This window comes from Trachypithecus francoisi, unplaced genomic scaffold, assembly GCF_009764315.1.
Source record: "Trachypithecus francoisi isolate TF-2019V2 unplaced genomic scaffold, Tfra_2.0 Lachesis_group14, whole genome shotgun sequence".
NCBI classification, from domain to species: domain Eukaryota; kingdom Metazoa; phylum Chordata; class Mammalia; order Primates; family Cercopithecidae; genus Trachypithecus; species Trachypithecus francoisi.
In genome coordinates this window covers 37,857,485-37,869,780 of record NW_022681459.1, presented here as the reverse complement: position 1 = coordinate 37,869,780, position 12,296 = coordinate 37,857,485, and the positions used below count along the sequence as shown (strand labels likewise).

General features: G+C 53.4%; 1 protein-coding gene across 3 annotated transcripts in view; it reads left to right on the top strand.

Annotated features, from left to right (window-relative positions):
- Positions 1-12,296, top strand: part of MYH9 (myosin heavy chain 9) — a 110,540-nt gene that overhangs the window by 75,633 nt on the left and 22,611 nt on the right. For all 3 annotated transcript variants that reach the window (XM_033232826.1, XM_033232827.1, XM_033232828.1), the window contains 7 exons: positions 1,298-1,471; positions 3,076-3,249; positions 6,789-6,903; positions 9,621-9,814; positions 10,176-10,297; positions 11,138-11,207; positions 12,086-12,246. In XM_033232826.1, the coding sequence (XP_033088717.1) occupies positions 1,298-1,471; positions 3,076-3,249; positions 6,789-6,903; positions 9,621-9,814; positions 10,176-10,297; positions 11,138-11,207; positions 12,086-12,246 (1,010 nt within the window). The remainder of the gene's footprint in view (positions 1-1,297; positions 1,472-3,075; positions 3,250-6,788; positions 6,904-9,620; positions 9,815-10,175; positions 10,298-11,137; positions 11,208-12,085; positions 12,247-12,296) is intronic.

The window sequence follows — 12,296 nt, the reverse complement described above, 5'->3', positions numbered from 1 at the left end:
TGACAACTGGCTAATTTTTGTATTTTTTGTAGGGATGGGGTTTCGTCATGTTGCCCAGGCTGGGAGGATGGGACCTGTTAGGTCACATTCTTGGAGGCTTCCTGGGCAGGTGCTTCCTGTTTATTCTTCCAGCAAATATTCCCTGAGCATCGGGATTAGGCATTTTCCTGGCGTGTGACGACTTTGAGGTCTAGTAGGGAAACCGATACTTACAGTAGATTAGAGGTTCTTAACCTGGAGTCCATGGGAGGTTTGAGAGGAGCCATGGAGCTGAGATGAGAAAATTACATCTTTATTTTTTACTAACGTCTCATTGAAATCATGTATTTTTTTCCAGTTGTGAATTGAACAAACTATACAAACCACAGTTGTATTAGCAGTGCTTGTGATCTGTCACCAATAGAAATCAGATGTTTTCATGTCACATTCCAGTTGTTGCAGAGATCTGGTAGTGTCATTTATGCATCACTACCTCAAACTTTTGGAAGTTATTAAGCCCACGGCTAGTTCTTGTTAATAAGGAAGCACAGAGGCTGTGTGCGGTGGCTTACGCCTGTAATCCCAGCACTTTGGAAGACTGAAGCGAGAGAATCGTTTGAAGTCAGGAGTTCGAGGCCAGCCTGGGCAACAAAGCAAGGCCCCATCTCTTCAATGAAAACATAGAAGGGCCTGGTGCAGTGGCTCACGCCTGTAATCCCAGCACTTCGAGAGGCTGAGGCAGAATTACTTGAGCTCAGGGGTTCAAGACCACCCCGAGCAACATGGTGAAACCCCATTTCTACAAAAAATACGAATATTAGCCATGCACGGTAGTGTGTGCCTGGGCCCCAGCTACTAGGGAGGCTAAGCTGGGAGGATCACTTGAGTCCAGGAAGCGGAGGCTGCAGTGAGCTGAGATTGCACCATTGTATTCCAGCCTGGGTGACAGAATGAGACTCTGTCTCAAAAAATAAAAAATAAAAATAAAAAACAAGGAAGCACAATGTATTATGCGATCAGAATATTTTGATGATTATACTTCAACCTAACTACTTTGTAATCTATGGGATGCAATTTAAAGCACTATTCTGAAAAGGCTTTACCCGACTGCCCGCGGTTCCCGGCTCCAAAGAATAAATGTCGCCCACTGCTGGGTGGATAAAGGGAAGGCCAGGAGCATCCAGTCTCTAAAGGCAGCAGCATGGAGGTGCCCAAGGAGGCCCTTCCTGTATCCCTACCCCGCCCTCCTTCTCAAGGGGTGTCTGGGCCTCTTAGTGCAGGACTGGCATCTCTCTGACATTGTTTTCTCTCCCTGCAGTTGAACTCCTTTGAGCAGCTGTGCATCAATTACACCAACGAGAAGCTGCAGCAGCTCTTCAACCACACCATGTTCATCCTGGAGCAGGAGGAGTACCAGCGCGAGGGCATCGAGTGGAACTTCATCGACTTTGGCCTCGACCTGCAACCCTGCATCGACCTCATTGAGAAGCCAGTGAGTGCCAGGCGTGCTTTGACCTCACACCTGCCTCTGGCTTTTCCCTTCCGGGGCACCCGCTCCTCACCTCAGCTCTGTGTTGGTTGTGGAGGTGTCTTAACGCCCCTTCCTTTTGGTGCCATCTGGAGGACGAAGCCCGAGGCTGAGATCCGGTGCCTTGGAGGCCTGGGTGGGTGCCTCCATTAGAGGAGATGCTCTGTGCTGCAGCTGTGGGCTGGGCTTCTCCCAGCTGCTGGACCAGGTGCGGATGTGGCTGGGGCCTTAGCATCCTGTTTTCAGTCCCAGAAGACCACCCAGTATCCTCCTAAAGGCTGGGCTCCGTAAGCATTTCTTTGTCTTAAAGAAACAGCCATGCATGGATGTAGCAAGGCCCTATCACGGGCTGCTTTCACTGTAGCATGGAACTGTGCAGACTCTGGGCACTGAGTGCTCTGCCCAGGGTACACATACCAAAGCTCAGCTCATCCCTCCATAAAACCAGCACAGCAGCAGTGCATTTATCACCAGTATTAGCTGTGGGAAGATGGAAAAGAGGAACCTTTTCCAGCGAGTTCATACTTAAACCTCTTGCCAGGTGGAGGTTGGGTCGCCTGTTTGTATTTTAGGCTTGTTGGGGGTGTGATCTGTAATGAAACCTGAGCTGTTTCAGTCTCTGGTTTTTCTTTTAATGATGGTTAATTAATCAGAAGGCCTAGGACAAAGTTTTTTCAGTTTGAAAAAAATTTCCTTTTTTTTTTTTTGAGATGGAGTTTTGCTCTTGTCATCCAGGCTGGAGTGCAATGGCGTGATCTCGGCTCACTGCAACCTCTACCTCACTGCTTCAAGCGATTCTCCTGCCTCAGCCTCCTGAGTGGCTGGGATTACAGGCTTATTTTTGTATTATTAGTAGAGACAGGGTTTCACCATGTTGGCCAGGCTGGTCTTGAGCTCCTGACCTTAGGTGATCCGCCCGCCTCGGCCTCCCAAAGTGCTGGGCTTACAGGCATGAGCCACTGCGCCTGGCGAACAATTTACTTTTGTAATGAGCTTTTTTCTTTAATCAATTGAATTTTCCAACTAATAAGAACCCACCAGGCTTCAAGTTTTGTCAGACAGCCTCTCTGCAGCGTCCAAATCTGCTTTCTTGTCTTGTAAACTCAGTGTGCAGAAGGCTGTTGGGTCCTTGGGACTCTCTTCCTCAAGGGGCTCCTCCTACGTATCCCATCTCATCATAGATGTGCAGACACAAAGCATGTGCAGTGGTATCCCCTGTGGCAGGATCACAGGGTACTTGTTGAGGGCAGCCTCCTGGGCAGACCCAGTACACGGTGAAGTCAGACTCTGGCCCCGCGGGTCAGTGGATCTGCACTTTTCCTGAAACCCACTGGGGGTTTCACAAACGCTGGAGAACCACCGTGATGGATCCTTGGGTAAAGGTCACTGCTGCAGCCTGGGCCTCAGAGGTTTCTTTATAAACGAGAACTATTCATGGTCCTCTGGGGAGTGCATTGCCCACCCTCTGTGGGATTCAGCGGATTCTGATGTCCGGGCTTTGGCTTCTTGAAGGGAGGGGTGCCCCTTCCAGGGTGTGCTCACCTGTGCTGATGCTGTGCTCCCTCCAGGCAGGCCCCCCGGGCATCCTGGCCCTGCTGGACGAGGAGTGCTGGTTCCCCAAAGCCACTGACAAGAGCTTCGTGGAGAAGGTGATGCAGGAGCAGGGCACCCACCCCAAGTTCCAGAAGCCCAAGCAGCTGAAGGACAAAGCTGATTTCTGCATTATCCACTACGCCGGCAAGGTGAGGAGCACTCATGGGGAGGTGCCGGCCAGACCTTCACAGGAGAGGTAGAGTCAAGGCTCTTTAGGACCAGGAGCCGAGCAGCTCCTGAGGATGCGGGGGTGTGGCCTGAGTACAGTTCTTGCACAGTGACTCACCCAGTAATGTGGCCGGTGACAGCATCAGCATTGCATTTACACAGCCTGCAGAGCCCCTTCACCTGGTCCGTGCTGTTAGAAGCCTGCAGCACTCCACCGCGGGGCCCAGGCTGGTTGTCGTCACGCTGTCATGCATTACTGTTGGGCCTGTCTGCCAGGTGCAGAGATTTGGCTAAAGGCATGGGCTCAGAGTTTGAATAGCGCTCTGCCACTCTTAAGCTGTTTGACTTCAGGTCAGTTACTTAACCTCTCTGATCCTTGGTTTCCTCATCTGGAAAATGAGAATGACCACCCACCATACAGGATTATGTGGATTAAATGAGCTCTTGAGGCCCAACACGTGGCATGGATCAGTGCTCCGGGGCAGAGCTCCTCAACCTTGGCATTTCTGGTATTGTGGGCTGGGTCATTCTTTACTGTGGGACCCTCCTGTGTATGCTAGGATATTTAGCAGCTACCCACTAATATTAGGAGCACCGTCCTTAGTTGTGACAACCCAAAATGTCTCCAGACATCGCCAAACATGTCCTAATTTGGGGGGGGCGGGGCGGGGAATTGCCACTGCTGTGGGTGACAGCTGCTATTGCCAAGTCTGCCACAGTCAGTCAGTGGTGGACCTGCCTTCAACACTTACCTAGCACACATCTTCCCAGTCTGCATGTGACTGGGGCTTAGACCCAGCTTAGTCCATACAGGTGCATGCTTAGACAAAAGCTGGTTTTGCTCAGCACAAAGACCCTATCAGTTAATTGCTGTGATTAGGCAGGAGCTTTGCCATGTCCTAGTTGGTGGTGGCTAGTGGGTGGTGACTGGTGAGATCTGGGAGCTTTCACAGGTCTGCTCCCAAGCCACAAGGAGCCCAGGCCCGGTTCTAGGACATGGCTCCCCACTGCCCGCCTCTTCTACTTAGCTTGGCTGGTTCCTGGGGCTGCGGAAGCAACTGTCTTAAACTACCCATGAAAAAAATATTAAGGCCAAAAAAGCGATTTACACCATTAACCAAGGAATGTTTCCCGAGCCTCCTTTCCACACTCACCTTTGGGAAATGCACATGCTCATCAGTGCAGAAGCTTCCAGGAGGGCTTTTGCTGTGGGGTTGTTTGTAATGCTGAACAATGAGGAACACCCTAGAGCCCACCAAGGGGCCTGCACGACGGCATCAGCTGTGGTGCGTCTTTCTTTGTGCTGTGCTGTGGCAGCTAAAAGGACAAGGATGTTGGCCTGGGTGGGCGGGTCTGAGCCTGGGGAAAGGAAACTGGCATCACCTACCTCATGATAAACAGCAGCGCGCATTCGCCTGCATGCTTGGGGGAGCACCCCTGGGCTGCAGCAGCGCGCATTCGCCTGCATGCTGGGGGCAGCACCCCTGGGCTGCAGCAGCGCGCATTCGCCTGCATGCTTGGGGGAGCACCCCTGGGCTGCAGCAGCGCGCATTCGCCTGCATGCTGGGGGCAGCACCCCTGGGCTGCAGCAGCGCGCATTCGCCTACATGCTTGGGGGAGCACCCCTGGGCTGCAGCAGCGCGCATTCGCCTGCATGCTGGGGGCAGCACCCCTGGGCTGCAGCAGCGCGCATTCGCCTGCATGCTGGGGGAGCACCCCTGGGCTGCAGCAGCGCGCATTCGCCTGCATGCTGGGGGCAGCACCCCTGGGCTGCAGCAGCGCGCATTCGCCTGCATGCTTGGGGGAGCACCCCTGGGCTGCAGCAGCGCGCATTCGCCTGCATGCTTGGGGGAGCACCCCTGGGCTGCAGCAATGTGCATTCGCCTGCATGCTGGAGGGAGCACCCCTGGGCTGCAGCAGTGCGCATTCGCCTACATGCTAGGGGGAGCATCCCTGGGCTGCAGCGGTGCGCATTCGCCTACATACTGAGGGCAGCACCTCTGGGCTGCAGTTTGTGTTGGGAAGAGGGAGGCCCAGGTCCCTGCTGCTCTCTGGGTATTGTTCTGGGACCTTTTGCAATGACAATGTCATGGTGTATTACTTGTTTTGTTAAGTACCTATTTTAGCGGAGCACAGGGGCTCATGCCTGTAATCCCAATGTTTTGGGAGGCCAAGGCAAGAAGACAGTTTGAGCCCAGAAGTTTGAGACCAGACTGGGCAACATAGACCCTATCTCTGTTTTGTTTTTGTTTTTGTTTTTTTTTGAGATGGAGTCTCGTTCTGTTCCCCAGGCTGGAGTGCAGTGGCACGCTCTTGGCTCACTGCAACCTCCGTCTCCCAGGTTTAAGCGATCCTCCTGCCTCAGCCCCCCTAGTAGCTGGGATTACAGGCATGTGCCACCATGCCTGGCTAATTTTTCTATTTTTTAGTAGAGATGGGGTTTCGCCATGTTGGTCAGGCTGGTCTCGAACTCCTGACCTCAGGTGATCCACCCGCCTCGGCCTCCCAAAGTGCTGGGATTACAGGCGTGAGCCCCCGCGCCCAGCCCCTAACTCTATTTAAAAATGAGAAAAAATGAATCTATTTCTGGGAGTCTCTCTGAACCCTCTGGTTTAGGAGGCTGCCCAATTAAAAAAATATATTTAAAAACAGAATATATTTCCAAAAAGAGAAAACTGACACATACTCAGAGAAAATGTGAACATTCTAAAAAGACAAAGAAAAAACGAAAATGTCTTATGACTAAAAAGAAATAGTAACATTTTGTCGTCCTTCCAGGATTGTTTTTCTTTGTTCATATTACCTAAAACTTTAAAACAAACTGAAACCCAGCACGGTACTGTGTGGCCACAGTAGCACTGTGAGGCTCCCGTTGTTGTCGGGCCAGGCTCCTGTTGTTGTAGGGCCAGGCTCCCGTTGTTGTAGCGCCAGGCTCCCGTTGTTGTCGGGCCAGGCTCCCGTTGTAGCGCCAGGCTCCCATTGTTGTCGGGCCAGGCTCCCGTTGTAGCGCCAGGCTCCCGTTGTTGTAGGGCCAGGCTCCCGTTGTTGTAGGGCCAGGCTCCCGTTGTTGTAGCGCCAGGCTCCCGTTGTTGTAGGGCCAGGCTCCCGTTGTTGTAGCGCCAGGCTCCCGTTGTTGTAGCGCCAGGCTCCCGTTGTTGTCGGGCCAGGCTCCCGTTGTTGTAGCGCCAGGCTCCCGTTGTTGTAGGGCCAGGCTCCCGTTGTTGTAGGGCCAGGCTCCCGTTGTTGTAGGGCCAGGCTCCCGTTGTTGTAGGGCCAGGCTCCCGTTGTTGGCCATGCCTTGCTTTGAGGCTTTGGCTCTGCACAAGATGCTGCAGGGAATGTTTGGACGCCTCGTGCCCCTTATCCTCATCACTTCCTTCTTAGGGGTGGAAATGCTGGGTCAAAGGGTTTCCACGTTTTCGGACATTTCCACGCTTGAGGTCAGCCTGTGCTCTGGAGAGCCTGTGAGCACGCGTGTGCCCAGCACAGCTTGTGACTCCTGCATCTCTGACCCTGCCAGGTGGATTACAAAGCTGACGAGTGGCTGATGAAGAACATGGACCCCCTGAATGACAACATCGCCACGCTGCTCCACCAGTCCTCGGACAAATTTGTCTCGGAGCTGTGGAAGGATGGTACGCCCTTTGCCCTTCGCCCCCTGCCTCCTCTTGGCTGCGGCTGGTCGTCTTCCCACCTCCACAGTGGGCCGAGCCGCCACACAAGGGGTACACACGTCCCCCTGACACAGGCCAGGTGGTCTCCGCCCTCTGTAGCTCCCATGAGAGAGGGCTCCTCGGACTGAAACAGGAGGCCGCCGCCCTCGAGCCCACACCGTGGCCAGGTCCTCTTGGGCGGAGCGCTTTCTGCGTGTGGGAAAGTCCAGGGCGGCCCCGAGCCTTGCAGCCTAGGCTCCCAGCCCCGCGCCATGTCGCATTCCCGCCTCTACTCCTTGGTAGGCTGGTTGCTTTGAGTGGTTCTTTTTAATTCTTTCTGTTGGTTTCTCCTTTTCCTTTGCCTGGGTTTTGCTTTAACCTCTCTGTTGCAGAGATGCAGAGCACTCAGAGAGCCTATTTCTATCATCGCTTTCCTATTCTCCACCTAGAACCAGGTGACTGGCTGCCCGAGTGGTGTCTCTTGTGTGTGTGGTGCGTCCAGAGCTGTGCAAGAAACGCTTCTGCCTAGGTTTTCTCGCCCCCGCTGCCCCTTGGCTTTTCCTGCCTGCTTACACCCCAGTTCCCTGATCTGGCCCTGGGCTCCTGGGCAGGCTCCCCGCACTGTGCCTATTGCTGGCCTGTAGTAGCAAACTGGGCAAATGGGGGGCTATGTCTGGAATTTGGAGATATCACATTCAAGTCGTAAAACACTGTAATCCCAGTACTTTGGGAGGCTGAGGCGGGAGGATCGCTTGAGTACAGGAGTTTGAGACCATTCTGGGCAACATAGGGATACCCCCATGTCTACAAAAAAATTAAAAGAAAAAATCAGCCAGGTGTGATGGTGCATGCCTGTAGTCCCAGTTCCTCGGGCGGCTGAGGCGGGAGGATCACTTGAGCACAGGAGGTCAAGGCTGCAGTGAGCTGTGATCACACCACTGTACTCCAGCCTGGGTGACAGAGTGAGACCCTGCCTCAAAAAAAGAAAAAAAAAATCCTAAAACAGCAAAAATTGTTTAAAAATTTGTATCCTCCTTAGAGCTTCATCCCTAAAAGACAGTGTCTTAAACTGCTTGGATGGCTGCGAGTGTCTTAGCATGAGGCTCAGGTATGCACACTGCGTGTGTCTGTGCACCTGAAAGCTGACGTGGCAGCTGTGTGTTCATTCAGCAGTTGCTTGGCAAGGTCTGCTCCGTGTGGGTGGGGCCTGCGTGGGGCAGGACACACTCAGCTAAAAGGGCCAGTTATGGTGAGTCCGTATTACCTTTCTCTGGACAACTTGAGTGGCTTTTGCAAGTTGCCACACCCAGGAAAACTGTGGTAGCCAGGAATATTGGCCCTGTGGTGGGTACATAAGATCAAAGATGACTCCCGCTTTTTCGGGGTTTTTTTTTTTTTTTTGAGACAGAGTTTTGTTCTTGTCACCCAGGCTGGAGTGCAGTGGTACAATCTTGGCTCACTGCAACCCTCCACCTCCCAGGTTCGAGCAATTCTCCTGCCTCAGCCTCCCAAGTAGCTGGGATTATAGGCGCCTGCCACCACGCCCAGCTAATTTTTGTATTTTTAGTAGAGATGGGGTTTCACCATGTTGGCCTGGCTGGTCTCGAACTCCTTACTTCAGGTGATCCACCTGCCTCAGCTTCCCAAAGTGCTGGGATTACAGGCACGAGCCACCACGCCCAGCCACCTCCCATTTTAATTGACTGGTCTGTAGGCTCCATCCACAGTCCTGGCTTCTGTCTTAAGCAAGCATCCTTTTTGCTGTCTTCAAGTAAATAATAGTAATCTGGCCGTGAAGGAATACGAAACGGGCTTCGTCAGTATTCTTCACTTTTACATCCAGTAATGGAAGACTTCACATTTAACATTAGCTCTTGCTTAAACTGATCGCAAATCACTGGCCACTTTGGTTTGGCTTGTTTGTTTTTGACCTTGGAGGATGCAGTTGGTTTAATTGCTGCTGGGCATGAGTTCCAGTGCTAGGGGCTGCTTCCCTTGAGGGTGGGTTAACATGAGAAAGACCCGTGCACCAGGAGACAAAATGAAATACAAGGATGCGAAGAGATCCCTAAACTTTGGAGTATTTATGATCAAGAGCGGTTCTTTGGAGCTCTCTCTTCCTGAGATGTCTGTGTAGACATAGAGGGGGACCCTGCCGAGTTCTGCAGACAGTGACAGGGTGGCTCCAATCTCCGCCTCCTGACTCCTAGCCTGGTGCTTTTACGACAGGGTCAGTGAGAATTCAGAGAGAAAAAAAAAAAGATACTGATTTTTTTTTTTTTTTTTTCTAACTGTGACCATAGGACAGCAGGATTCCGTAAGCCAGGTTTTCACACCCCTCCTTAGAGACAGGCTAGTAGAATTCTCACTATTCCAAAATACTTGACTAGTTTCATTGAGTCTTTTTGGAAATAAGAGCTTCGAGAGTGGCAGAAGGTAGGTGATGGGAAGGTGAGGTGGCCGTGGCAGACGCATGGCTCCCTGAGAGACAAGCCCAGTGCCTTTGCAGCTCTCTTGGCCTGCTGCTGTGTTTGGGGATGACCTTAGCACCCTGTGTAGGCTCCAAGTGGAAAGGGTCCTGTCGTCTCATTCTGTCTCCTCTTTTCCTGTCAATGTGTGCCTGTTTCTCTCTCCTACGTGCTCCCCCTCCTCTGGGTGCATCTGCGGGGGCACTCACTTGTTCTCTGTGGGTTCCACAGTGGACCGCATCATTGGCCTGGACCAGGTGGCCGGCATGTCGGAGACGGCGCTGCCCGGGGCCTTCAAGACGCGGAAGGGCATGTTCCGCACCGTGGGGCAGCTTTACAAGGAGCAGCTGGCCAAGCTGATGGCCACGCTGAGGAACACCAACCCCAACTTCGTCCGCTGCATCATCCCCAACCACGAGAAGAAGGTGCAGCCGCCTGGTGGGATGGCCCGGGCGGGGCACCGTGGTGTGGGGCGCTCAGCCTGTCTGTCTCCCCAACAAAAGCACCCCTCCAGCCCCCCCAGCATGCACAAAGCCCTCAGTTGTCTCTCTGCAGGGAGGGCCTTGGTTCGATTAGGAGATACTCTCCATTCACAGCCCACACTTCCTCTTGGTGACACTGGCCCCTCCCAGACCTGGATCCTTTGACTTCACTGTCAAAACCTGTGGGCTGCAGCGACCCCCTCCCTTAGGCTCTTGCCCTGTCAGGTTCATAGGGGTTCCCCGACCTTTCTCTGACTGTTTCAAGCACAGAAGTGAGACCACATGCGTGTGTTTTCTTCCCCAGGCTGGCAAGCTGGACCCGCATCTTGTGCTGGACCAGCTGCGCTGCAATGGTGTCCTCGAGGGCATCCGCATCTGCCGCCAGGGCTTCCCCAACAGGGTGGTCTTCCAGGAGTTTCGGCAGAGGTGAGCCAGGGCCCGGAGCCCGCTTCTCCTGGACCCGGCTGTGCGCGCAGTGAGTCCCAGAGGTGGGCTGCTGCTCCCTGGCTGGGTCCTATTGTGAAGAAGCGACGTCCTCCATCCATGTAGAACTGAGTCTGGCCAGCTTTTCCCCACCGCCTTCTCTTTTCCACCCTTTGCAGGAAAGGAGACTTCCCCATTTTAATACCGAAATGCAGGTCATCGTCATCCTGTTGACTTTTGCTCCCAGTAACTGCCGGCCCTGGTGCTCTCTGCTACAGTTAGAGGAGCTATGAAAAGAAATGTGAAAGAATCAGCCAGAGACCTGGGATATTACAGGAACTTTGTAGAAATGAAAGTCATAAAACACGGCCGTGCGTTGCTATGTACAAAGATGGCGACATCTTCCTATTTCTCTAATGACTGTGCTGAGTGTCAGTTGCTGTCGGGATGCAGCCCTTTATTTCTTGGGCCACCTCTGTTTATTATCAGCTCTCTGCAGCATCCCAGGGAAGCTATGTGAGCATGGCTGTCCGTGGGTGACAGATGAGGATCCCAGGCAATTAGCAGTTAGTGAGCCCAACCTGAAGCACACCCTCGAGTGATTGAAATGGTCCTACACGAGTTTCCATTCACTTTCCGGAAACCATTAAGCCTTCCTTGTGTCATTCAGCCAAAGAGAAGAGCGGGGTGGGATTTGCCTGTGTCTTCTTTCCTTAGGAGAGTTTGTGTAAAGAATTCTGTATCTGTTGCACTGTAAAAATGATCTTAATCTCTTGCCTATATTCCAGGCACGTGGAATCGAGGCAATGGGTAAAATGACCAGGCTTCTCTTTCCTTCCTCAGATATGAGATCCTGACTCCAAACTCCATTCCCAAGGGCTTCATGGATGGGAAACAGGCGTGTGTGCTCATGGTGAGTTGAGCTGCCGTCCCTGCCTCTCTGGATGGGCAGCCCCTTGTCTGGGGAGTGCCCACGTGGCCAGGGCCCGCCTTGCTGTGTCAGTGGTCGGTGGGTCCCCAGGCTGTGTCCCTTCTGATGCTCGGCGTCTGACTCTGCCGGGCGCCCTTTGCAGCAAACCCTTGGCTTCAGATAGCCAGGGATGGTGTTTGTGGTGTTTGGCACCAGGGTGGTGTGGAGGAGACGAGAACTGTAGCCATGGCCAGGCTCTGATGTAAGAGGATGGCCTCTTTCATTTGGGGGACATTCTCCTGCTTTCTTGCTCACGGGCCTGACTCCACTCCCATTGTGGTGAGCAGGGCAGCTCATAGCCAGGGCAGCTGGCCTGGTGCGCCATGATCTGGACTTCTCCTCCCTCCCTCCCCACTCCCAGCCCTAGCACAGTGCTGGATGTGCCGTGCGCATGCTTTGAGTTCCGGTTGAATGAAGGCCCTGCAGTGACTCAGTGCCAAGCCAGGGCTAAATCCCACCCTGCTCCTTTTTTCCCTTTCCCAGGATCCTGGCGTGTCCAGGTTAACAGCCACTACCTTTAGCCTCCTTTTACTTCACATTGTTTCTAAAGAATCAGAAAGCGTTGGCTGCAGAGTGGGGAGTTGGTGGGAGGAAAAGAGAAGGAAAAATTCAACACCTACTGTATGCAAAACCTGCCTTTTGGTGACGGGGAGATGGGGAACAGGAAGAAGGAGGGAGAGGAGATGGCTTTCTGCTCTTCAGATGCTCGTCAGCCAGTAGGAAGAAGGGTGAAGGGCACGCCTCCAGCTGTGCCTGGGCCACCCTTTCATGGAGCCGTGGCCAGTTGTTGGCCAGGTAAACAGCCTACTCCTCCCACCTAGATAAAAGCCTTGGAGCTCGACAGCAACCTGTACCGCATTGGCCAGAGCAAAGTCTTCTTCCGCGCCGGCGTGCTGGCCCACCTGGAGGAGGAGCGGGACCTGAAGATCACTGACGTCATCATAGGGTTCCAGGCCTGCTGCAGGGGCTACCTGGCAAGGAAGTGAGTCCCGGGAGATACTCCTGCCCCACACGCCAGGCCTTGCCACGCCC